Genomic DNA, 26,667 nt, shown 5'->3' on the forward strand with positions numbered 1-26,667 from the left:
CTTTTCTAGTGGAAAAAGGGAACATTTTAGAGTATCTAGAAATACAGGCTGAAAAAACTATTCAGGCTCAAAGTTCAAAACAAACTTTTATTGAAAACAAAAGTGAAATACAGTACATGACCCAGACTAAACATCACCACACTGAGAGGACATGATCAGTTCCCTTGCTTTGTGAGAGCTGTAAACCTTTAATGCTGCAAAGAGTCTGGGGTCTGCACAGTTCACCCTTTAAAGTACAGACCCAGAGGCACCTCCCTGACCAAGATGGACACCACTTCAGTGAAACTCATGCACCCTTCCTCCTTTTTGGCCACTGTGGAACTTGCTTAAAAAGGTATACATGGTTTCAAAGTGACATGTGCATAGATCTGTCGCCAAGGAATTCTTTATACGGGGGTCAAAGATCATGAGCAGATTCACACACACACACACAGTCCTCCAGACACACAACAGCATGGTTAAGGCTGAGGATCAAGTATTGGTAACTTGTATGATGGCCAAAATATGAGTTAAGATCATCTTGGTGCTACTGAACCACAGAACGACTCTAGTCCGGGCGGCTCTCAAGTAACAACTTCCCCATAAATGTGTGGCACCTATCTGACGGTGGCTTATTCTGATCCCTTTGTTTAAAAAGTACAAAATGTTTTAAAGAGGAATACGCGCCAAAATGGCTGCAGAAAACTAACGAGGTGTTAATATGAGGGTGCAGTGGCTCAGTCACACACACACACACACACACGCTTGCAGAGCACCAGTCGTCCGTTAATACAAAACAAGTTCAACTTGCATTGAGCAAACCTGCAGAAAAAAAAAAAGCTATAAAAAGCAAGAATTAAATGAATAAAATTAAATAAAAACCACAACGCAAACACAAAACAGTGTTTAAAATGAAAATACTGTTGTTAAAACTTTGTACCTGCATTTGAAATAATGACGTTTCAGCCATTCAATGCAAAATTAAACAAATAGCCGACGTACTTTCCTTTTTCTCCAGAGGATCAGTTTGTTTGTTTTTTTTTTATAAAAAAGGAAAAAGTTTGCATGCCGACACTCTTGAATCTACACCATGTGGCTCAATAACATACAAGTACAGGCTCAAAGTTAATAAGAAGGGAGATTCGTATTTGACCACGTTGTTTCAATAACGGCACCATTTAGTTCAAGCGTGAGAACAACCACCGACAATGTAGCTTATGAAACTGAAATCATGTGTAACAGATATCAAATCGCTGTGCTAAAAGTGACAACTGGAATAAAAAAAAAAAATAATGACAACATTATTCTAGAAAAAAAAAAAAAACACTGAGTGTCCCATTCAAACTCATCTTACAATACTGCTTGTAAATCCCTCAAATTTTTACCTGATCATGAACAAACTTATATATGGAGGCAAAAATAATAATAACAATAGAGCTGTGCCACGTTTTTCTCAAAGCTGGGCACCAACGTGATGTTTATGGCATACATGATATGGTGTAATGTAACATGATATGTATGTAGTGTAAATGAGTGCCCGGTGCAGCCCTGCTCTGCACTCGGAAAAACTCTTAACTTGAGTCCTGCCGAAATGATTTTCCTTCTCCTCCTTTCTCCCTCCTCCTTCCAACAACCAGGTCAGTTCATTAGTTCTGGTTTTCCGCCTCCGCTGTTAACAATTAAGCCGTGGAAAGGTTCAACGCTCCCGTCCTGTGCCGTCTCCGGAGGTCAACGTCAATTAAAATTCATCATTTTTAAAAAAATAAGGTTAAGGACAAGCTGTTGTGCCACCGTGCGGGTGGTGCAGGTAGTCAGGCCGTCGACGGCGGAGGGAGGGGCTATCTGAGTCCAGCCCTCGAGGTCATCCACTCAAGTCCTTGACATAAACTGGAGGGACAATGAAGATGTGTTAGCAGAGGAAAAATAAACATCATTTATAAAAAGGTCACTGCTGCTATTGTCATCTCATACGAGGGTCACTTTAATGTTTTAAGTACTTTGAGAAAGTGTAATATCCTGAAAATATTTCCATTACTAACATCATATTTATAAAAACAACAATGCAAACAGCATTGGTTTATATTATATTTGTTATTTGCAACCAAACAAACATTCTCTTCTTATGAACTGCACACATTTACAGGCACCTTCACCTTTATTTTACACAAACTAAAAACGCTTTTAAAAGTAGAACTGTGTGTTTATTTTAATTGTATGTGACGAGTGAGTTTAAATTAAACCTGAAACAACTAGAAAAACATTTAAAAAAACCCCCAATGATCTCAAGGGTTTACATTATATTACATTCTTGACATCAGACACCGGATGGACGGACTTTAGACAGACAGATTTCAAAAGGTGCTTCAATAACTTCCATTGTTTTAATATGTGGCTGTTTTTCTTTCTGTTTGTTTCCTGTTGTTTTAAACTCAAACAGTGACATCTGGTGGTTTACAGAGCTCACAGCAGCCCTTTAAGACGAGTCTCAACTCCCAGTTTCAACCTCAAATATGTGCAAATAAAAAGTGTTTTTTTATTAAATCTATTATATGTTTTTGTTCTGAAGAGGAGCAGTAAATACACACACTTTTGTGCAATATGCTACAATAAACAAACAAATAAAAGCCTCATCCACAATGTGATTAACATGAAATATGAATGTACCCTGATGGTGTGGTGTAGTCAGTGTCCATTCAACATATTATATGAACCACAGTGTAATGTGATCATATTCATTGTATCTCACATTGCTTAGTAACACAATCAGGTATTTCCATACTTATGATTGCGCCGTTCCCGTGAACATTATCTCTCTATTATTCTCCTCTCTTCTTATCCTACTTATGTAATAAAAACTTCAGTTCAAACTGAATGAAGCACTTTTCTTCAGCCATGAGGGATTTTATTAAAACCAGCTTCAGTGCCTCGATATATTCTGTAAACTACAACATATGAGATACATACAGGGTTCCCTCCGTCCCTCAATCTTTTCTTGCTCACAACAGTCGGCCGAGTGACACATTTAACTTTAATTTCCATGCAGTTGATCCTACAAACAGTCGAGTTTCAAACTAAATCTGATTCAGTTATAATACGCACCCAGGTTTATGTATAATATATCGACATAATCTGAGTGAGGAGGTAAAATACAATTCAGATTTTCCAGGTCAACATAAAATATTTCAAGGATATTTGGTCATTTTAAATTAATTTCCAGGTTTTTTTCCCACGTTTTCCACGACAAATTCAAGATTTCACAAAAGCAACAACTTCTGAATCTGTATCACTGATTATGACTCCAAGTCTGTTATTAACATATATCTTACATTGCTGCATGTCATCCCCTCTCCCCCTCTCTCCCTCTCTCTCCCTCCCATCCCAACCCACCCACCTTCCTGTCAATCTTCGGCTGCTTCTTTTCTAATAACGGCAATAATAACATATCTCCCTCTTACCCCTCTCCTGTAAGTGCACAGCAGGACTGTATGTGCCAGGGGTGGTCTTTGATGGAGCTCAGGGTGAGGTATTTGGAGATCTCCGCTGCAGACATACAGTCCTTCATATCCTGCTTATTGGCAAATATCAACACAGCTGCTTTCCGTAGGTCCTGAGGGGAGAGCGGAGAGAACAATGAAACCATAAACAATGTAGAAGGGTGGAAAGGGCCAACCTTGGTGGAAACAAATCAATGTCCACTATAAAAACAGAGTCAGTTCTGTGTAGTCTGTTTCCTTAAGGCCGAACAAACAGAGGTGTTAAGACGTTACCTCGTGAGCCAGCATCCGGTAGAGCTCCTCTTTAGAGATGACCAGCCTCTCTCTGTCTGTGCTGTCCACCACCAGAATGATGAACTGCGGGGAAGGAGGCAAAAAAAGAATTAAAAAAAAAAATCACACTGAGTGACTTCTTTTCAAACATTTTACAGCAATGAAATGCGACACAGCGGGGCGGGCATTTCCGGGCCAAGGGCCTCACAAAAGAGTACTGGTGACTGCTATGCTAATAGCCCCTTTGTGAAAGAGAGAGAGTGACCCTGTATGACAAAAGGCTAACAGGCACGTTCGTTGTGGGGAGATGTGCGAGACGCCGTTTAAACCAAACGACCCAGGAAAAAGCAGCGTTTGAACAACACGCGTCGACCGACATGACTGTGACCCAAATCACTGCCAGAGACTTACACGAGCCTGACACCGCTTCAGTGACAAAGAGTGGAGTTACTATAGTGATGGTCTATAGGGTTACTATGATATATGGTTCCTATAGTAACCGTAGGGATTAACTCTATTGTAATAGGTATTTAGAGGTTTCTAGAGTTCACTGCCATAAATCTACGCAAACATTGGTTGAGTATATGAGTGAACACTATTCTAATACGTTTATCAATTATTAAGCAGCTGGGACTGATGGTTGCAACTGAAAATAGTGGGGCTGCAATAAATCATTTTCTCAATTAATTGATTAATCGTTTATTAACTTTTAAGAAGATGACAGTTGAAAAAATACCATTTACAATGTTAATTTGCTTGTTTTGTCCGGAATAAAACCTAAAAGATGTTAAATTTATTGTCATATGTGACAAAGAACAGGAGCAAATCTTCATTAGCTTGAAAAAAAAGTCTAATAGATTTTCTGTCAATCGACTAATCGTTAAGAAAATAGTAAAAAAGGTTTTTAAATGTGTTAAGCACTCATAAACCAAGTGATATCCAGTTTACTGTCACATACGACACAGAAATGCAGTAAATCCTACTAACAAACAACTAAGAGCCTGGAACTGGAGAAAAATGTGTTTTTCCTTTAAAAATGACAGAAATAGCTGCTGAATAATACTTTTTGTTCCAGCCTGCAGATGAAACATAGCGATGCTCTTTAGCAGAGGCGTGTGAGAGAGCAAGAGTTGAGGAGTCGGGTCATGTGTAAATGGATGTGGCCCTGCCTTTACTTGTGACCTGTTGTGTGGTATGAATGCACAAATGCGGGTTAAACCCACGCTGAATACCACATGTCAGGGTTCTGCGTGTGAAAGACGAATGAATGTTGTTGTGAAACTACAGGAGGAAAAAAAGAAAAGTGGCTGGCAGATGTCTCATCGGGAAAAAGTTTTAATTCACGTGTTTTCTCTCTTTAAAAAGATCTCCCACACATCTGCCTCTGCCACGACTCTTCTCCTGTTCTTCTTTTCCAAAAAGAAACGCTGCGGAGGCTGACCCTCGCTTTGCTTTTCAGACAGGCCCCTTTGTGAAAGGCTGACCTCTGACTCTGGGCGGCCCCTGCTGCCGTCTGTGCTCTGAACAAACACACCAGCTGCCAGAAAACCCGCCGCCGCTGCTGGACAATACCTCATCAAAAAGAGTGAACAGAGTGTGTTGCTCACCTCTGTGTTGGAGTAGTAGGTGTTCCAGGAGGACCGGAGCGACTCCTGCCCGCCTATGTCCCACATCAGGAAGTGGGTGTTCTTCACCACTATTTCTTCCACGTTGCTTCCGATGGTGGGCGACGTGTGGACCACCTCATTCATCAGACTTTTAATAAAAAACAGACATCGTAACGTGAGCTGAGACGCCGTGAAGGAGAAGAGGAAGGTTGAATGTGAAAATGAAACTTACAATTGGTAGAGGATAGTGGTTTTCCCTGCGTTGTCTAGTCCAACGATAATCACCTTGTGCTCTGGAAAACAAACACAGTAAATGAACGGTTTGACTTCCCAGATGTGCAGAAATAAACAACCTTCAAGAAGACATTGTTGTGGAGAAACTACTCTCAGTCGCTGTATCATAAAGTATATATATGGCTTCGGTCTATACAATGCATTCCCGTCATTCATTGCTGCCCTCAGAAACATAAAGTCTTCCTTCCTGACCTAACTTTTCCAAGTTAACTTCTTTCCATTCATAAACACCAGCTAGCACAGTCGAGGCTCTGACGGCTGTCAAGAGGTCAAACAGAACAGCCTAAATGCAGAATCGAAGCCGACACCGACGTGCCAAAATATCCCACTTCAGTGTTTCTGACTCTTTCTGCCCTTTTGAGGCCTCTGGCTGCCGAGGAGGAAGGAAGTCTGGTCAGAGGGCTCGCAAGTTCGGACAACCTCTGTGCTGCACACTGGGTTCTGGAGGACGCTGCTTGTCTATTGCTTCCTGAAAGAGGAGCTTCCCCGCGACGATCCTGACAGCACAACTGAGCCGATCGTCGACCGTTCACCACTACAATATGTGCATTTTAAATGCTGTGATAAATAGGACATGAATATAGAAGTCTTCAGTATAAAGTCTAATGTCTGTTGCACAGTGGAAAAACATTATTACTCCAGCTCTACTAACACAGGTTTGGTCAGATTCCTTTGAAATGATACGATATCAATGATTTATTCCAGTGGATTAATTAATAATAGTTATCTAAGCAGAAGACTTCAAAAAAACAATAATGGGTTTCTTCTACCACAAAGTAATTCACTTTTTAAAGTATAATAAGATACTGCATCGCTCAGTTTAAGAGCTTGTTCTTCAGCCTCAGAATAAAAGCAATGCAAACAACATCAACACATTTAACTGACTACCAGTACTTTGGGTCTAGTTGTTTTTCAGGTAATCTAATTACAGTGTTGATGACATGCAATTAGCTCCCCCCTCTCTGTTGTGAACTACTCCACTCAGACCTCGCCTGTAATCTCTTAAAAGTGAATGAAACTTGACACTGAGCGGCGTAATGTAGAAGTGGGGAATGACAATCGTTCTCAGCTAAACTCAGCTCGGGGACAATGCCACACAGACCAAAGGAACTGAGAGATTAAAGGGATTCGTATAAATTCACCATCAAATGAGAATAATTTGGAGTAGAGCAGAATATGAAAACGCTTAGTCAGGTTTTCTTTTGTGCAGCCTGAAATAAAACCAGATCGTTTATTAATCATCTGCAGCTCGAAAACTCTCTTTTTTTCTTCATTACAGCGACAGAATATCACTCACAAGAAGAATAAAGGAGAAAAGTGCAGCATGAAACCAGGAAAATGTGGCTGAACACGTCAAAAATCAAACACAACCATATCAAGCCCCCTGCTACATTTCACACCTTTGTAAAAATAGGGCTGCACAATATGGTAAACACATCATATTAAGATCATTTTGACAGATTGCAATATGATTCACGATTTAATCTTCACTGAAAATCACCATGATGTGTTGAAAACGTGTTTTCTTAAATTGTGGAGGAGATTTGAAGGCCAGAGCATCTCTGCAGCCTTAAAGTACTTTATTATAAAGCTGTTTTCAGTCAGATATTTTACATTTTAACTGTGCAGCCCCTCGTAAAAACCCAGTAAAATAAAGCTGAATACTTTATTACTACCAACATGAACTCCTTTACTGTGTAACCTGCAGCTACATGTAACACCTCCCCAGTATCTCACACACATATGGTTAAAAAGGGAGGGATTAACTAGGATCTCTTTTCTCCTCCTTTTAATCTCTGTTGTTATTACAGCTCCTTTGTTTTTGTCCACCTACAAACAAACAAACAAACAAACAAACAAACAATCCGAGTGAGAGTTGTGTACATTAAACACAGCTTCCTCTAGAAAGGGAGTTATGTAACGTGTCCTGGAGACGCGAGGTAAAGCTGATTGACTGGATCTTTTGCAGGCTTACTGTGATTCAATCAGGTTGATCGATAAACTGATTAACGGATTACCCATCAGAGACGGGCTGCTAGTGGAGATACAGACTGTAGTGTACATTGTTTTGCTTTGAGGGGAAGCCTGGGTCTTTTAAGTCACATGCTAACAGCTCAGCCCGTAGGTTAGAGAGCCGATACCCACCTTGGTTGCAGAAGAAGCTCCACAGTTTGGCGAATATGAGGCCCATTGTTGAACAGGGGGGTGGGGGGGGGGTCCGTCCGTGTGTCTGTCAGCAGCACCGAGCTTCTCCTCTCTCTCTGGTCCGTGGCTGGCCGCGGCGAGCTAACATTAGCCGGACGATCTCTTAAACACACCTCGGGGAGCTCTTCGACGCGGACTCCATGCGCTGCATGTAACACGCAGCTGACGCGGGGGTAAAGCGGTGCAGGAGGGGCATTGGGTGGTGGGGTGGGTGGTGGGGGGGTAGTTATTATTGGGTGTTGTTTAAGTAAAAGAAAAAAGAAAGAGGACACAGGGAGGAGGAGTGGAGGCGCTGTGTTGGTGCTGCTCCTTCTGCCCGATAGCTCGCTGCTCTGGCGGTGGTACGGAGAAAACAGCAACCCCAGCTATTCGGCTATCTTCCGGTTGCGTGATGACGTAGGACGTAAACAACAGCTCATTTATCAGTAATAGTTGTGTTTATTTATTTATTGTTAATTATTGTGTTGTTTTGGAAAATATATGTTTACATGCACAATATAAATCGTATTTTTTTAAATTTTATTTTATTATTTACTTGTTTTGAAACTATTTTGCTGTAAACAAAGTAAAATATTAAAGATGTTTTTTTTTTTTTTTTGGTTTTTAACTTTTATTATTTATTGATTTATTTTTATTTTTGTACTTATAGCAACAACTGTCACTGTAACTCGAGCACATTTAACACAGTTTGGGTCAGATTAATTCAAAATGTGTTTATGTTACTGAGAACAAATCAGATTAATTAGTTAGTTTATATTAGCAATCAATGATTTATGCCAGTGGGTGAGACATTGTTAAAATATTAACAATATTACCAGAGGGAAAATGCTAATTTACAGGCAGGTAACTATGTTTAAAATGGATATTTTGGTCTCCTACCACAACACAGTGCACAATGAAAAAGGTCTCAGGCTTAAGAGCTTGTTGTCCTGTTGCACACGCTGCATCAAAATGCAAAACACTTTATTTTATTTATTGTATGAACATGTAATAAATGGTTTCTAATGCATTATAACGTTATTTTAAGCAGATATTATTATTTATTAATGTATTTGTCAACTCTTCCCATGGTTACCCATAACTGTATAACAGATAATTAATGTTAATACAATAAAACACCGCTTTAATAATATAAATATGTCTCTATATCTGCTTAAAACTACATTAGAGTGTAAAATAAATAATAATAAATATATTTAATGTGTAAACTAATGTGAATATAAATGCTTAAATAAACATTTACTTATTTTCTGTAAAACATATTTAATCTAAAACAACACTCGCACCTTGTATATGTAAATAAAACACACATATATCATACAGGTGTGTGTGTGTGTGTGTGTGTGTGTGTGTGTGTGTGTGTGTGTGTGTGTGTGTGTGTGTGATCTCAACTAATGTCATGTGACCAAGCTAGTGACGTGTGCGGAAGTAAAATAGCACAGGGCACGCAGAGGCAGAACGTGAGTACTTAATGATTATTAAAACAACTTTTACATCACTATTACGGCCGGAATAGACTATTAATTCAATCGATCACTTATTAATTATGAGTGTGAATAATAACGCGTGTTGGACGTAAAGTAGCTCTGATATAAATTATTGTTTAATGTTGGATGAGAGGGTATTTTTCTCAGGTTTACACTGCTATATTTATTATGTTATTTTAATATCTTATATTTAATTCAGATAAAGCCAATAATAGAATAAATAATAGTCAACTTGCTGTCTCCTAAAAACAGTTAAATCGTTTTATTAAAATGTTTTATTCTGTGCTGTTCATTTCCTTTAAATATATTTATTATATTCATGTTTTGTACTGTTATTATTAGTTTATTTAAATGTTTATTTGCATTGGAGTAAACATGAACTATTACACAGACGTCAGGCTCTGTACTATGAGAATAAACCACAGTAATCAATGCAAAGAAGTGTCGTTCTTCTTCGATTATCCACCAAAATGTAAAGAAGTGTTAACCATAATGGGGTTATAACTTCATCCAATCAACATCAGAGGTCTCCAGACTGTAATCACACTCTCCTTCTGCCTTCATCCACCCTGATTTACTTTATTTCCTTTGCACAGGTTGAAGAAATGTCTGTTTTTCCCAAGATTTCTCTGAAGCCCGAAGTGGCTGATTTTCTCAAGAGTGTCTTCGTAAACAAGGAGGTATGAAATCAAACATACTCCTTAAGAGGCAGTTTCTCTCTTCTGGAGAGTCGTAACTACGCCTCGTGAAAAAAGAAACGTCGTCTTCTCTTTGTAGTTAAGATTTTAGATTAAAACCCTCCTTAAGAAACCTCTGATTTCCCACCACAATGTTAATATCTTATGTCTAGAATGTCTTTTAGATTTTCCTTCACATTTTATATTATTATATTCCCCCACACAGTTGTCTTAGGGCTCTTTCATAGCTTGTTTTTTTGCATAAAAACAGACTAATTAAATAATACTGACTCTGATAAAAGCCAAAATCAGCCCTAGAAAATGTCCTTGCTGTCCTCAGTGGTTGTTATAGTCCTGAAAACTATATATTCTGTTTAATATTCTGACCTGAATGATGTTAGTTCAGGTGGAAGTTATGTTATTTTCTGTTTTAGGGCTATTTTTTGTATTTAGTTGACAAAAATACTATTAAGTCTTTGTTGAAATCAATAAAGTTCCTGAAGGTTTTCTAATAAATTTTCTCAGCACATTAATTTCTCTTTGTCTGTTTGTCTGTTTGTTTGTGTGTTGCGTTCAGGTGTTGGCTGCGGTGGACCATCAGGTGGCAGAGTGTCGCTTCCAGAAGCTGCTCACATGCCTGTCTCACCCTCCTTCGTACACTTGTGTCCGGGCCAGCACACATCTGGCTCCGCTGGAAGAGATCAGACACAAGTTAGGAGAGGAGCTGAAAAAGGTAAATCTCTGTCTTAAGAGTAAAGCTCTTATTTGAGGTTTTGTTTCTGCGTGTTGTTGTTGTTGTTCGTGGTGCTCAGTGGAGTCCTAATCATTCATATGTTGTTGTTGTATGAAGCAGCAGATGTGCAGCTCATCAGCAGAGGAGGTCTCCGTTCAGATTCTTCCTCACCCGCGAATTCCAGATGTGCTGCTCCTTCCTGTCGACGGCCCGAGGTATGTGAGGAATGCTGGAGCAACGTCAGACTGACTCTGACTCTGTGAAATTGCACGCTCGGCCTTAAACTGCAGCATCAGTCTGACCGCTGGGCGGGTGTTTCCTCGGGCCGAGTCCAGACAGAAATAAGTCTGACATCGTTCACCAATTCCAGTCATGTACTCAGAACAACAAAGATCTTCTGATCTGTTCTTGTTTTAGGGGTGTTTGAGTGAGTCGAGGGTGGGTTTTTACACACGACTTTTATTAGTATAGCACCAAATCATAACAGAAGTTATCTCAAGACAGTCTATCTATCTATCTATCTATCTATCCATCTATCTATCTATCTATCTATCTATCTATCTATCTATCTATCTATCTATCTATCTATCTATCTATCTATCTATCTATTCACTCTCACAAGTGTCAGGGAGAAGAAAACACAGAATCTGTCAAAAAAGAAGGATGTTATGTATGATTAACATTACATTAAGTCTGTATGATTGTTAAAAGATATCATAATTCAGACAGAATTGTATAAAAAGTTCCTAAAAATATCAAGAAAGCTCATCTCTGATCAATATTTACAGGAAATAATCTGTTAAAAATTCATCCAAATTGCTCGTTTTACACAAACTTCCTGCAGTTCTTGCGTTCACTGTTTGGGTTCATTGTACAGTTTGATCATTGATCATTGATCAGTTGATCAGTTGTTCTGTTACTGTTATTGTTACTGTATTGAATATAATATGAAATATCCATAAAATATGTCACTTAGTCAGTCGTCAGTTCACTCAATGATAGAAAAGAGGATCCCTTAAAGGAAAAAGGTTGGGAATCACTGATCTGGAGCGTACTGGACCTAACAGTTCCCTCCATGAGCAAGCACCTGGCAACAGTGGGAAGGAAAGAGCATAACAACAAAATAAATAAGAGCTCATGGGAATTTTCTCATAAAGAAACAAAATATTGCACATAATAACATAAAGTAATTATAAGAGATCTTTCTCACTGGCCAAATACATTTTTTTTCCCAGCTGGAAAACCTTTAAGAGGCAGAAACCTCGAGCAGACCCTGGCTCATTTTGAAACAAGTGTACACAGAAATACAGAGACCTGAGACAAAGGAAATATCCGTTCAGTCCAAGAACATCAGGTGTTTGACTTCCTCTCTCCTCTCTCGCACTCTCAGACCCGTGGAGCCGCTCAGCTCGGAGGTGGTGGTCGATGCTCAGTGTGGCAGTGCTGTGCTGAGAGGAGCTCATGTCTTCGCCCCAGGGATCGTCGCCAGCCCAAAGTGTAAGACTATTAAAGTTAGTCGAAAATTATCAATCAACTTCACGGTGCTTTTATTTTGTTGATTGTGACTTGAAATCTACCCAACAGTCATGAAGACTGGAGATCTGGTGTCTGTGTTCTCTGACTTGGAGGGTAAGTGCACCCGAGCGGCCACGAGCTTCCAGGGAAAGAGAGTGTTTGTGGGAAATGGAGTCGCTCAGATGGACCGCTTCAGCCTCTTCTGCACAGACAAACCTGCCAAGTGAGTAAACTCAATGTGCAGAGTCCTCGTCCTAATCAGTTATTAGATATTGGAAGGGTAATGTAGTAAAAAGCCATTATAGTATTTATTTATTTATGGCTGCATTATTAAAACTACAAGTTTCCTCAGGGTCAAACAATCATCGGTCATTGTGTGTCGTCTCATTTTAGAGGAATCGGTGTTCGGATGGTGGAGCCACTTTACCAGAGTCCTTCCTTTGATGGTGTCCTACCCAGCCTGGCTTTCCTACAAGTATTTATTCTATTAAAACACATAAAATAGTAATTATGTGCACTTTTCCTGTCCATTAATGTCAGATTGATAGGTTGGGTTGCATATAAACTCGCACACTTCTGCCCCTTCACGTTTGTTGTCCTGGAAAACCTAAAAGTGTATTTCCTGTTGTGCAGAACCTTCCCTCTGTGGTCGTGGGACACGTGCTCGGTCCTCGACCCGGAGAGCGGATCTTGGATATGTGTGCTGCGCCCGGAGGGAAGACGAGCCACATCGCCGCGCTCATGGGGGATCAGGTCAGATGCTCTCACTCTCCACATTCTTCTACGTTAAAATGTTGAGCACAATTTGGACATTACTGCTTTTACTTTAAGTGTCCACATTGTTTAATAGAGGAGGAATGAGTCCTAAAATCCAGAAATGAGTTAGTATTTTAGCACTTCTGGGTCCCTCGTCTGAGAGTCTGTGGGATTTTGTTTGGATGCCTGTTAAAAGTCTGATTAACACAAGATTAAGATTTGTAATATTGTTGTATTAGTACTTTTTTAAAAACTTTTTCTAAGAAACTATAGACAAGATTTCCATGTGAATTTACAATAGACAGATGTAGTAATAAATAATAATTAAAGTAACTAAATAAAAACATCAGTAAATACAAAAATATATAGGAAATAAATCTAAAAATAATCTCCAAACTCGCTCTGTTGACTCACTTTCCAGGTCTGCTCGTTTAAAACAATTAATAAAAGGACCTCCTACTCTTTAAACCTCCCTGGGTGTAACTGGTGCTTTTTGTGCTCTGTTAATGAATTTCTGTCTCTTTCCGTCTCACACAGGGCGAGGTCGTGGCCTTGGACAGAATCCGAAATAAGATCGATCGGATTCGTGAAAACGCCCAAATGTTGCACCTGCGTTCGATCACAGCGTATTGCTTCAACAGCACTCAGGCAGTGAGCAGCGACCCAGCACACACTGAAGGTACAGAGGGACACACGGAGGTTTCTTATATACATATTTATCCATGAATAACACCAGGACTCTTTTTATATATATATATCACTTGTGTTTCTGAACATATTCCAGGACCTCCTTTCCCTCCTGAGAGTTTCGACCGCGTTCTGCTCGATGCCCCCTGTAGCGGACTCGGACAGAGACCCAACATGGGCACCACCTGGGGCCTGAAGGAGATCTGCTCCTACCAGCCACTGCAGCGCAAGTTGTTCCACGCTGTAGGTTTTACCTCGCAGATAAAACACCTGACACCCGTTTTGTTTTCCCACCACATCACATTGATAATAACTCATTCTGACCAGTAGGTGGCGGCATTGTGCAGTTATTTAGTTCACACCTTAAAGAGAAATACACCTCAAAATTATATTTATGAAGGTTTTTTTCTCTGATTTGTCATTTCTCTAATCTCATTAAACCACAATCCACTGTAATACCGATCGTTTTGATTTATAAACTAGAACGTTTTCTATGATTTTTATACTGTCAGGTACACCTTTCAGCTCTGAAGGAACAAATGTGTGATTAGTTTTTGGAAAAGTCATTATTTTTTAGTCCTAAAAGCTACTACTACTTCTACCTTTAGCATTAGCCGCTCCTTGCTCTTTATACAAACGCACATACATGTAGTTTTGACTGAATCAAGTAGGAAAATCTGTTTTAGTGTGGATTTTTTTTCTTTTGCTTTAAACATGGCGAGCAGATGGATTACTAGAAAGAAGTCAGAGTCCGATGCAGAAGACGTAATTTATCCCGGTGACGTGTAGTGCTCCATCAGTTTCCTCAAGGTCATTCAGCTTCATAGCAAAGGCAGAAGAAAGACTCCTTTATGTGCCTGTGTACAGCTCATGTTGACAGATTTGGAAATATGTGACAAGTTAAATCTGTTATAACTGATTTTATTGGCACTCGGGCGGAGTAGAAATAACGTGTCATCGCCTTTTTAAGTTGATGTGGTGAAGTTGTACGCAGACAGTTGCGAGTCCAGACACATTATCATACATTTGTAGTTGTGTTTGCGTCACTACACTTTGTTTGTGAGCCAAAGTAATGAAACTGGAACTCTATGAAGCTCTGTGAAGACGAGGGGGAGCTGCAGATTTGGGCAGAAGTGGAAAGTAACTAAGTACAGATAGTTTGTTATTGTAGTTAAGTAGTTTTTTTCAGGTATCTGTACTTTACTTTTCTGTTTACTTACTTACTTTACTTTTATTTTGCATTATTTGCCCTCCTTTCAAACATCAAGACCGGTGAATATCACATAGAGCTGCACAATTAATCCAAATATTATCAAAATCACAATATGGTGATGTCCAAAGTTTCTGATAAAGGTCAAATGTAACAATACAGCATTATAATAAAGTATTGTAGTTCTGAAGAGATGCCCTGGACTACAAATCTTGTTCTCCAGACTCAAATTTCACGTCATGATGATTTTAATATTTTTTTATGATGCAAAAATGATCACTCCCACACTAATGAATCATATCTGTCAAAATAACTGACCTGTTATCACACGTGACAGACGTGACGAAAACAACAAAAGATGTAAGAATCGTTGCAGAGAAACAGTCGGTAGAAATATTCCTTCAGAGAAACCCAGAGAGAACTTTTTACTTTTAATTTCAGAGCCGGTTTTTCACTTTTACTCGAGTAAAGAAGTTGAATCAGTACTTTTATTCTTACTGGAGTCTTGTTTTTAGTAATTATCTGTACTTCTGCTTGAGGAAAGTTGGTATTGGGTAATAATTCTTTCACATTGTGACTCAATGATCTATTATAGCCACTTTAATACTAAAGTATTTATGAACTAACTAGATAAAATCCATACATGTTGTATGTGTGTGCAGGCAGTGCGGTTGCTGAAGAAAGGCGGTGTTCTCGTGTACAGCACCTGCACGGTGACTCTAGCGGAGAACGAGGAGCAGGTAGCCTGGGCCCTCGAGACCTTTCCCTGCCTCACGCTTCAGCCTCAGGTTAAACACACTTCGGCCACGAGCACAGACTCATAAATATGGAGGGAGATGTTAGGAAAGCCTCATCAAATCACACTGTTTTTTCTCTTCTCCTCAGGAGCCTCACATCGGCGCAGAAGGCATGCTGGGAGCCGGCCTGTCACCTGAGCAGCTGCGCCTCCTCCAGAGGTTCAGTCCCGAGCTGAGCTGGGAGCAGACGGGAACGACGGCCCTCTCCCGCAGAGCCGACAGCGACACTATCGGCTTCTTCATCGCCAAGTTCCTGAAAGGCTGACCGGAGGGCATGTTTTGTCTCTTACAGCGCCGTCGGCTCTCGCACGAGACTGCAGACGGGAACAGTGGTGTTTATATTACGACGCTCTGTGTGCTTTGACGGAGTGACGGTGTTGACAAAGACGCTCACTGCGCCGTTTACAGCATCTGCCTCTCAACAGCTGCTCTCTGAAAACTGCGGGCCATATAGGGATAAGCTTTATAAACACAGAGGGCAAGGAAAAGAGAGGGAGAGGGAGAGGAGGGAGGGAGAGGAGGGCACGTGGGGATGGAGTCTGAATGAGTATTGGCAAATGCAGCAGTGCTAGCGTCGCCATAACAACAGTGACGGCACGGCTGCCATGGTGACAGCGGATTGGCTGGATCTCAGAGCTCAGATCAGGAAGTAGCGTGCAGAAAGAGGTCATGAGAGGTATTAACAATTTAGTGTATTTTTTTAAGTAGTGGTGGAGACGACCGGGAACTCTTAATTAGTGCTTCTTCTGCTTGTGAGAGAGAAACGACGCAGCGTGTAGTTCTTTTCGGATCATTAGAAGGAAAATTATATTAATTTATACGCCATAAAAGTTCCTTTTAAAATAAGATTTTTTCTCTCTTTATGTGCATTATCTATTAAGTTCTCTGATTACGCTGATGAAATGTTTAAATACACATTACACTGATTCATTCGGTGCAAATTCTGCATGAATTATGGGCCCAGTAAATCTGCACAGAATGTAATTTATAGATTTGTGCCCTATAGTGCACAAACATCTGGCCCCGCTCTGCTGTCACGCAGTCACATTTTAAGGACCTTCACGGTGACCTCGACTCAATCCCTCTTCCTGGGAACGCCATTCGACTCTTATCGGCCCACATCTGTCTGGAAAACGCCAGCCGACTGCACTTCACCTCCCCGCATCTGTGCGTTTTAACTCTATGAAGAGAGTTAAAGGGGTGTGGGGGGGGGCTGATTAAAATGGCCGCTCCTGCAGCACTATTCCTTTTTTTCCTTGTTTAACAACATTAAAATTCTGAGATCAAATCAGCTGCATCTCTGCTTGTTTTGTCTATTCTGGAGGCGTCTGTGTGTGTGTGTGAGTGTCTGTGTGTCTGTGTGTGTGTGTGTGTGGAGAGAAGCTGCTTCCTATTTTAGATGCGTCCCCTCGGTGTTGTCATTCATGTCGACGTTGTCATGACGACTAAGGAGGCAGGGCCGGTGAGTCTACCTCAGTTTTTCAGCAGAGTTTTCAGATGACTATTTATAGACGCCGCTTCCCCTCTTTCTGTCTGAGTCTCCTGACAAAAGCACACATCAGATTCTTCTCCTCCTCCTCCTCGTAGGTCCTTTGTTGCCAACTTTATTCTGTATATTTATGCATTATGTACATACACATGTACACCGTTAGAAAATCTGCAATGCTACCAATGTAGCATAGAAAGAGTCTTTTTTAACATTTTTTTTTTTTCTTACAAGCAAAAACAAAGAAGGTGAAGAGACGGGGTCGGTGGTTTTGTAAACAGAGGGGCTCAATTCAGATTTTCAGTATCAGGAATTAATATGATATCTGTGAAAATGTGAGTTGAACCAGCTTTTGTATGTCATTGAGCAACCTGGGGGGGGGGCAGGTGCTGGAGGCTCTACAACCATCAATGCATTATATAGTTCCTGGTCAAAGGGACGACAGACAGAAAACACAACCATCTTCGTCGGGTAAACATTTTGAATTGTTTTGAGTTGCAAATGCATCTTTTAATTTTTAGTGATCCTAAAACGAACATTCTTTATACTCTAAAGTGGGAGTTAAACAACATTCATTAGAAAAAGGGGGGGTGGGGGGTCAGACTTAATAAAAGATGAACCTCGATGGCGTTTTGGTAGTAGACCTACGGTAAGTTGCAATGTCAATATCAAATCGCTTTCACTGGAAACCAACGTGAATCAGTAAAAGTGCTGAATAAAGGGTGTATCAATGTTATAAAATGTTTCTGGACCCATACAAAGAGAACAGTACTGCATGTACGAGAGGAAGTTATTGTAGAAGTCGTTTGTCTTGTAAGGCAAGACTAAGGTGCACCTCGAAGGAGGCATAAAACCAAAATGTCTAAATCCATGGCCGCAGAATTTAAAAAAAAAAAAAAAAAAAAATAGGAACTAAGCAATAAATGATGAACTTAAAATGACGGGAGTAGTCTGACACTTGGGAATCGAGCTCACTGGCTTTCTTACAGAGAGGGAGATGAGAAGATGGAGACCGCTCAGCCGCCTGAAGCTACGGTTAGCGTGAGCGAGCTAAAGTTAAGCCCCCGCTGTAAACACAACTCGTCGTTTTTTTTTTAGACTTTGTTTTTGTACAGAGTAAACAAATGAGATATAAACTGTTAATTAGTGAGCTTCAGTGCTGCTGGTAGGTGGATTTAGTTTTAACTTTTCACTCCCAAGCAAAGCCGACCGGCTGCTAGCTGTAGCTTCATGTTAACCTTTACAAATACGAGCGGTATTGATCTTCTCATCTACGCTCAGTTGACAGTTTTGTAGTTAAATTCTGCCTTTTGTTGACACTAGCTTGCAGGAGGTAGTTCGTGGTGTTTCTGTTATTTAGACCAGGTTTGGAGATTGTTACGTCTTCATAGTTAATCAAACTAGGATCACAATAAAGTACAATCAATCAAAACGACCAATTTCTTCTCTTTTTTCTCTACAACCCAATCAAGAACCCCTCGCTGAAAACCACTGATTTAGACTATAAAAAAATACTACTAAACTAACTACTACTAAATAATAGAAACACCTGCAACATCACCACAAACTACAGCCTCCAAAAAGGATCAGTTCTCTCTAAACCTGAACAAAAACTGAACATTACAACCTTCACAAAGGCAGGATTTACACACAACTGTTGTACCAGCGTTGCTTTAGTTTCAGCCAGGCGTTCCTAATAAACTGGCAACTCGGCGTAACTCTCAGCAAGAAAGCAAATATGCGTATTTCCCCAAATTTCCAAACTATTTCAAACAAAAGACCTCTGCAAATACAGCAAACTAACTTAGTTAGTCAACCGTTTGCAGTCAACCCTAGCAGTAGTCTGAAGGAACAAATTATTCAAGTGGTAGCAAGCAAAAACCCCCCAAAATTAATAATAATAATAAAAATAAAAATGCTAATCACAGAAAGCACAGCTCAGTACAGAAAAAAATTCTGCTTTTGTGTCATGCTTTATCAAACACAGGTTTTAAAATATGCATATTTAAGAATATTCATGCATATCCACACATAAACAACGTCTATGCATAGATACACACATACATATATTTATATATTTATATTTGTATCTATGTAATCAAAATCCTGCCGTTGAAAAAAGATGCAACAGCATTTTACAAAGGAAGTGTACATAAATAGGATGCTGTGGTCTCGGGGGGGTATAGCAGCACGATGGGAGAACAGAACGGTCTTTAAGAGTCCAGATGAGCTTCAGGAAGGGATTTGGTCTGTCACTGGTGGATGTAGGAGTCTCTGGCCCATTCCCCCGCGTCGCCCCTCTTTTTGGGAGCCACCTCCCCCTCTCGGTCCCTGTCTCTGTCCCGGTCGTAGTAGTGGTGGTGGTGGTCGCGTGCCGGCCGGTGGTGGTGCGAGCGCTGCTTGTTCCGTTCGTTATGGTCCTGCTCGCGCTCCTTCGAGCGGTGGTGTCCCGTGCTGTGGCCGGCCTCCTCCGCCCCACCGCGGTGATGGTGGTGGTGGTGATGGTGGTTGTGGTCCCGGTGGGGCAGTGGCTCGTAACGCTGTTGCTGCTGGGGGTGCCCCTCCCCTAGATCCTCATCCTCCTCCTCCTCCTCCTCTTCTTCCTCCTCCTCCTCCTCCTCCTCCTCTTCCTCTTCTTCCCGGTGGAGGAGCTGAGAGCGTGGCTCGATATAAGCCGAGTCCTTGCTCTCTCGGCTCTCTCTGCTCTCAGGGGTCTCCGAGTCCAAAGTGTCCTGCCCGGAGAGGCCCCGGGCTCGACTGCTGTGGTGGTGGTGGTGATGGTGGTTGTGGTGCTCAGTCCTGGTGGAAGACGAACGGTGGTGGATGTGCTGGGCTCTCCTGGAGGACTCTGTCCTCAGAGGCCTCTCCTCCTCGTTGCCCTCCCCCTCAGCCTCGGCGTCGGCGTCGGCCTGGTCCTGGCTCTGGTGGTGGTGGTGGTGGTGGTGATGGTGGTGCTGCTGCTGCTGCTGGTGATCCTCTCTGGAGCCTTTTCTCTCCACTAATGCTTTATCTCCTTTCTGCTCCGCACCGCTGCCCTGGAGTCAGTAACACATGTCAGTCAGTAGGGTGACAGAAAGCAAAACAATTCACTGCAAACACACAGAAACACACAGAAACACACACACACACATGCAGATTAATATTCACACGTGAACACACACACACCACTTGAATATTCACCAACCATCCATTGAAGGTTGAAGAATTTCAAGGTATTTTCAGTCTCCAGCACCGAGGCCGACTCCTGACGGATTTCTGGCACTTGAAGTCTCAAAACCTTTATCTGAGGGCCTCTTCACTCACCACACTAGCAACCACACGTCAAGCTCACTCCTGCTCCTCATCAGTATCAGGAATTTCCTCAAATACCCCATTTTCAGTCTTACATTTCCCATTGTGAGGGCAGGGGGGTGGAGAGAGGGTAGAGGATAAGGGATTATACACAAAAGACCAATAGTTGTGTGTTGTTGGTTACTGTTAGGTGTCATAGCAAGTTAATAGTAAGAATTAAATGCATTTGAAATCAGTGGTTTCATAACTGTCTAGCTCTGTATCTTCTCTAAAGGTCGGTCCCAATATCCACACTTATTGTGTCTAAAAGCTGCCAACCCACAATACACACAGTCCAAACTGTTTGTACACTACTGCAGCAGTTATTGGTAGTGATGCACGTTTAAGCTGGTTTTAGGAGCAACAATTTTAAACAGAAGTTAAAGTTTAGGACATTATTATTAAAAAGTTACTCTCTTATGGTTAAAAGTAAAGTCTCCATTTCTTGAGGAGACTGATAAAGAATAATATTGCAAATCTTAGTTAACATACATATCAAATATTAAGAAGATCCTCACCATTAAAATTATTATTATGTCTCCTTTAGTACAGCAGACCTCCTCTATGTAACTCGATTTAATCGCTATATTAAAGGACCTGTGTGTACGGTTTAGTGGCATCTAGTGGTGAAGTTGCAGATTGAAACCATTTGAATACAGCTCAGCCTTTCAAGCGTATAGGAGAAACTACGTGAAAGGCCTTATCTATTTTGTCCGTTCTGGAAAACAGCTCATTCTTAAGTAACAAAAACACACTGATTCCTATATTCAGGTAATAAAAACATACCTTATTATTATAATTAATATATATATATAATATACTGTATATCATTATAATCCATTTCTGTCAAGAGATCCTTCTAAATGTTACACACTGGACCTTGAAGTGTATTTCTCCTCTCAGCTCCTGAATTTTTCATTATGCTGAAATTAAGTGTGTATAATGAACACTTAAATACACAGGTAATACATGTAGGCACTTGACTCCATAAGTGTGTGTATTGGGACGGACCTTTTCTAACCCTCTAGCAGTGGTTCCCAACCTTATTTGACACATTTTATGGATATTTCATATTATATTCAATGCACAACTATAACAGTAACAGAACAACTGAGCTGTACAATGAACCCAAATAGTGATAACTGCAGGAAGTTTGTGTAAAACGAGCGATTTGGATGAATTTTTCATACTTAACATGCTTCTTTTTTTGACAAATTCAGTTTCTTCTTCTCCCTGACACTTTCCACTGTTATATTAACCTTTTAGTTATATTAACTGCGTCTTTCTCTAATGCAGGACGAGGCTGTGAGAGTGAAGGCTCTGTGAATATAGCTTGTGTTAAACCAACACATGAATGAATGAAATGCTGAGATAAAGGCCGACTGTTTATGTTTCATACAACCCCTTAAATCAAGAATGCCTCGCGACCCCTCCCCGTGAAGCTTTGGCGACCCCTAGGCCACCAGGTTGGGAAGCACCTGCTCTAGCGCTGCCTCTGTCGCTTCCTGCCCAGCTATGCTTCACTTGAATACTTTGTTACCTGCTGGCCGGAGACCGGGGCTGGGCTGGAGGGCAGGGTGGCTGTGGGCAGCTTTGTTAGCACTGGGTTGGGGGGGTTGCAGCTGGTGGGGTGAGTGCTTTTCCAGTAGGCCTCCAGGTAATCTGCCATATGCTCGCATGCGTCCTCCAGCTGGTTCTCATCTAGGATGATGTCAAACATCTCCTGAGGAAGGAGAGGAGGGGGCGCAGACAGAGTTAAAGACGTTGGAGACACGACGAGGTCAAGAAAAACAAGAAGGTGAAGGGTAATTTCAAAATAAAAGACAGATTCTTGGATTGTTTTGAGAAATCTACAGACATCTAAAATTAAAATTATCATAAAGTAATCAAGCTGATATTTATATATATATACACAAGATGTCAGAGCGATGTCAGAATCAACCTTCTGAATTAACTCTGAGACAATCTTAAACAGTAATTCCCTAAAGATACAGAGCGCCATTTGAATTAAATTAAGCCTGCACTTTCACAAGCCTGCGGTGCTTGCTTCACTTTCTAAAATAATAACTAAGCAGATTACAGAACAGCAGAAATAGAACTGGCACAAATAAAACAAAAACTGACTTCAGATATGCATGAAACTAAAAGCCTTGGAGCCAAAAACTCCAGGTTATTTTAAACCCTGGATTCAAGTCAGTGATAATTGGGGTCCACTGTGGAGACTTACAGGAGGGCACTGAGCCAGCTTGTCTGCGGCCACCATCTGGACATTGAGGTGTTTGGCCTGAGACTTGCCTCTGGACTTGATGAGCCTCTGCAGCACCTGAAGGCAAATAAGGACAGAAGGCAACAAGGTCATGGTTGTTTTATGCCACAAAAATACATTTAGGCTTTGTGTTGGTGAAATCCTGAGAGGAAGAAGATAGCTGTAGAAAGAAGTTCTGTACTGGTTATTTCATTTACTTGAGTATTTCTGGTTTATGCTACTTTATATGTCTACTCCACCATTCAGAGAGAAATACTTTACTTAATACTCTACATTTTACTTTATTACATTATAATCTGACAACTGTAGTTATACATTACATTTCAGATGTCTATGAGTTATTAGCAGTTCTACCTAAAAGACAAAATTGTTTGTTAAATTGTTTAATTTGTTGTTGATTCTGGCGCCCCCTGTGGACAACAGCGGTGGTGTTTCCACCGCCTTATTTCATTGATTTCAAGGGGAATACAACCGACTCTGCATTAAGAAATTCAGAAACTACTGCATACAGAAATTACAAATCTTCTTCCTGATGTTTATGTAGGTCATGTATAAAGGCATCAGTATTTTAATGTGAGACTCAGTTAAAAACTCCTTGTAGAAGACAGAACTGTTTGAGGTCCAGAGATTTAATTATTCCACGTTTAACAAAAATAAAAAAATATTAAAAAGGAGTAAACTACCCGACTGTATCAAAAGAAGTTAAACTCCACATCAACCAGCTACAACATTAAAATGCTGCTTATGCATCGATGCATTAGTATTAAAGGACTCCGATAAATATAAAAATCGATGCATCAGAATCAGAGATATTGTTCTTCTTACTTGTCCAAACCTGGTGCCTACATTACCCACAATGCAACTCCACGGACAGTTCACTCAGAGATTTGTGTGTGTTACACTCAAGGACATTTTTTTTGATTTGTCGCCGTAAAAGAGGCGTTATAAAACTTTTGTTCACCTATTCAGTTGTAGACTAGCAAACAGACTGATGTATGAAATCAGAGGAGTTCAACTAATAATGTAATATATGATCATTTATCTGCAGAACGAGTACTTTTAATACATTAAGTACATTTTGTTGTTAATACTTCTGTATTTAAATTTGTAATAGAAGCATTTTATATTGTTTTATTGGTACTTTTACTTAACTAAATGACCAGAGTACTTCCTCCATCACTGGTTATATAAGCAGTTATATTAAAACTTGTATACTACTGTGATTATCCCTTTAAATTTGGCTGTATATGATGTGGCAGCAGGCTGTAATTGAGAGGACAGGTGGTAGAAGTGTTTTATTTTATCCCACTGTGAGTGTGATTCACGCTGATGCCACTTTGATTTAAAGCTTGTATCTCATGCCTCCTTAGCTATGCTTTTTCTCATTTTTCTGTGTTCCCCAAATGCCTGTGTTTTTAATTGATCACTGAATCATGAGCCTTTTTCTCCTCGTACTGAAGGTCACAGCGATGAATCAGTCCCCCTCGCGCATTTGCTCGCTTTTCAAATACAATGATGGATTTAAAATCACAGCTGGGGAGCAGATCAGTCACAGAGACACCAGTTAAAACATCGGTGGAAGTACGTACACTCTACTATACTCCACCATACTCTTTTCCTTTGATCTCTCATTGATTGTAGCTGGATCCAATAGGTTCGTTTTTACTCACCTTGGGAGAGGTGATCTTGACGTAGACGATGATGGGGGCGAGGGAAGTCTTCCCCAGCTGTGACGGGTGGTTGATGGTGTCGGCGTCCAGGACTACCAGCTGTAACGTGCGGGCCAGTTCGAATATCCGCTCAATCTCACTCTGGACTTCAGCTGAAGAAGAAAAGGAGAGTCGAGTTCAGAGGTTCTACTTTTATTTTCTAGCCTTGTTCTTATAAAGCCTGTTAATAATTAATTATCACTATTTATTGTCTTTCTGTGAAAAATCTGTTGTACAAATTAAAGGAATAGTTCAACATTTTAGGAAATATGTGTGTTTGTATTGTCAGCAGATGGATAGCTTAGCATAAAGACTGGAAACAGTATTAATGAAGAGAAAGACCTTACCAGGTAACAACCAGCATCTCTAAAGCTCTCAAATTAATGTTAATGTTATATTTTCTTTGTTTAATCCGTATAAAAAGTCTAAAAACATTTGTGATTTTGTCTTTGGACAGAGCCCAGATAGCTGTTTAAATTATTTTAATGGATTTTAGACAAATCGCAGTTAAAAACATGTTATTAAAGAATATATTGAATATTGTCTGATGTAATGGTTAAAGGTTAATATTAATGTCTGTTAATGGCTGTTAATGGTTATATATACTGAAGAGTGGCTGTTATTATATAATCAATGCTGCTTCTTAAGGTTGCTGATTTTGTTGCCTTTGTTGACATTTCAGTGTCTTATTCAGTGTGTTATGTTGGTATTTCTCAATCTTTTTGCCAAATGAGCACACTGCTGAAGCTCAATTCTCCTTTTTTAATCAGACTGCTTGTTAATTTTAATCTTTTATTGTTGACATACTAAATCTTATGACCGCAAGTACAACCACTCGTAGGTTCTTTCTTTATTACTATCCTGTTTGATATTTGATGTTTTTACTGTATAACTATTGTTTTAAAAAGGGCTATATAAATAAATCTTTACTTACTTACTAAATGTGGTTTGACAAACTGCATTGCATCATTGATTTTACGCTTGGCTCCTTTCTTTGTTTCATAGAGACTTAAATATTCAAAAGACATCGTGACTTTAGGGACCAGCTTAAAGACTAATAGCTCTGAGAGGAACAGCGAGTCATGTTCTGTTACCTCTAACAAATACCGACTGTTACATCACACAACCCCCACTCCAACAGATGACGATGTGACTGCGAAAACTATCCTACAAATATCACAGCAGGGCACTCTTCCCAATCTGAGAAGAGTCATGGCCAAGCTTCATGACTTCCAGTCACGACAAAGTCTGAAGTAAACTGATAACATGAAAAACATTCCAACCTAACAGCTCATTTAGACTTCGACTGAGTCACAAATTCTCATTTTCCAGCTAAAATATGCCAGAAGGGTGAGATAACTTCACTTGTTTCCAACACAGAATTTTCCTGAAATCATTTATTGTATCTTGAAGCACAGAGGGCTTCAGTAGCATCAAGCAAAATGTCACTTTTGTATTCAAGAAAATTCCTGAAAATGCTCATCTGCAGAAGAAAAAAAATATATTTTTCGGGGGGGAAAGTGAAGATTTCAGTCTCCACAGAGCACAAAATGACTTGTTAAGATGGGTAATGCCTGTTTACTGACTAAATGGACTCCAAGTGGCACTCACTTACAATAAAAAGGCTCCAAATGTGTATCAGTCCTAATGTATCACTAAAAAGACAGCAGAGGTGGAGGAGCTGTTGTCTTAAAGCTCCTTTTGAGTCTTTTCTGAGACACCGTTGAAATGATAAAGTTGTAGTGTGGTGGCTCTGTGAAATATACATAAACACTTTTTGCTTCCAGCGTATGCTTTTCCTGGGACGTCTTACCCTGCTGCAGGCGCTAACTGATGCATACGTCGATGCATAGCAAAGATAAGCCCTGTCACCTCAGTTTGACTCAGGAATCTGTTTCGTTCTAATCACATCTGAACCCCAATCAACCTCAGTCGAATCGGAGCGGTTCTTGAACTTGTTATCGAGCGTTTATGCTCGATATCTTTCATTCCTAACAAAAGAAAACTGGCCAAGGCCACTCCGGGCCGTCGGGAGTTATCATCACCATTGTCAAGAGTTGCTTTAATCGTTTCCTTCCTTTTCTACATAAGCTGGTCTCCTTGAAAACATTATGAATCAAAACACCAGATGTTCCCAGGCATTGCAGTCATTTCTGGTCCAA

General features: G+C 40.3%; 3 protein-coding genes across 12 annotated transcripts in view; 1 reads left to right on the top strand and 2 right to left on the bottom strand.

Moving 5' to 3' along the window:
- Positions 1-67: 67 nt before the first annotated feature.
- On the bottom strand, positions 68-8,211 carry arl8 (ADP-ribosylation factor-like 8). The gene is made up of 6 exons (XM_051411349.1): positions 7,793-8,211; positions 5,586-5,646; positions 5,354-5,501; positions 3,747-3,830; positions 3,435-3,586; positions 68-1,866 (listed from the first exon to the last, which is right to left on the bottom strand). The coding sequence occupies exons 1-6, from the start codon at positions 7,836-7,838 to the stop codon at positions 1,818-1,820; spliced, it is 540 nt and encodes a 179-aa protein (XP_051267309.1). The 5' UTR covers positions 7,839-8,211; the 3' UTR covers positions 68-1,817.
- A 1,026-nt stretch (positions 8,212-9,237) lies between these two features.
- On the top strand, positions 9,238-16,118 carry nsun6 (NOP2/Sun RNA methyltransferase 6). 2 transcript variants are annotated; one of them, XM_051410644.1, is made up of 12 exons: positions 9,238-9,312; positions 9,936-10,019; positions 10,594-10,749; positions 10,867-10,964; positions 12,140-12,246; positions 12,334-12,487; positions 12,658-12,739; positions 12,898-13,017; positions 13,558-13,699; positions 13,805-13,950; positions 15,580-15,705; positions 15,803-16,118. In XM_051410644.1, the coding sequence occupies exons 1-12, from the start codon at positions 9,247-9,249 to the stop codon at positions 15,977-15,979; spliced, it is 1,458 nt and encodes a 485-aa protein (XP_051266604.1). In that variant the 5' UTR covers positions 9,238-9,246; the 3' UTR covers positions 15,980-16,118. The 2 variants fall into 2 exon arrangements, with proteins under 2 accessions (XP_051266604.1, XP_051266605.1); XM_051410645.1 differs by having other exon boundaries at positions 10,870-10,964.
- A 1,159-nt stretch (positions 16,119-17,277) lies between these two features.
- cacnb2a (calcium channel, voltage-dependent, beta 2a) overlaps positions 17,278-26,667 on the bottom strand; it is a 74,027-nt gene continuing 64,637 nt past the window's right edge. For all 9 annotated transcript variants that reach the window (XM_051410633.1, XM_051410636.1, XM_051410637.1 and 6 more), the window contains 4 exons: positions 24,467-24,618; positions 22,758-22,853; positions 22,071-22,253; positions 17,278-20,235 (listed from right to left, as the gene is read on the bottom strand). In XM_051410633.1, coding sequence (XP_051266593.1) covers positions 19,453-20,235; positions 22,071-22,253; positions 22,758-22,853; positions 24,467-24,618 — 1,214 coding nt within the window. In that variant the 3' untranslated portion in view covers positions 17,278-19,452. The remainder of the gene's footprint in view (positions 20,236-22,070; positions 22,254-22,757; positions 22,854-24,466; positions 24,619-26,667) is intronic.

The sequence above is a fragment of the Dicentrarchus labrax genome, unplaced genomic scaffold (genome assembly GCF_905237075.1).
Source record: "Dicentrarchus labrax unplaced genomic scaffold, dlabrax2021, whole genome shotgun sequence".
NCBI classification, from domain to species: domain Eukaryota; kingdom Metazoa; phylum Chordata; class Actinopteri; family Moronidae; genus Dicentrarchus; species Dicentrarchus labrax.

Excerpts from the sequence above, each read along its gene's own strand:
- arl8 (XM_051411349.1), bottom strand. The coding sequence starts at position 7,838 with ATGGGCCTCATATTCGCCAAACTGTGGAGCTTCTTCTGCAACCAAG. Across the intron at positions 5,647-7,792 it reads GAGCTTCTTCTGCAACCAAG|AGCACAAGGTGATTATCGTT; the intron begins GTGGGTATCGGC and ends TTTGTTTTCCAG. Across the intron at positions 3,587-3,746 it reads ACCGGATGCTGGCTCACGAG|GACCTACGGAAAGCAGCTGT; the intron begins GTAACGTCTTAA and ends CTCTCCCCTCAG.
- nsun6 (XM_051410644.1), top strand. The coding sequence starts at position 9,247 with ATGTCATGTGACCAAGCTAGTGACGTGTGCGGAAGTAAAATAGCACAG. Across the intron at positions 10,020-10,593 it reads GTGTCTTCGTAAACAAGGAG|GTGTTGGCTGCGGTGGACCA; the intron begins GTATGAAATCAA and ends TGTTGCGTTCAG. Across the intron at positions 13,018-13,557 it reads CCGCGCTCATGGGGGATCAG|GGCGAGGTCGTGGCCTTGGA; the intron begins GTCAGATGCTCT and ends CGTCTCACACAG.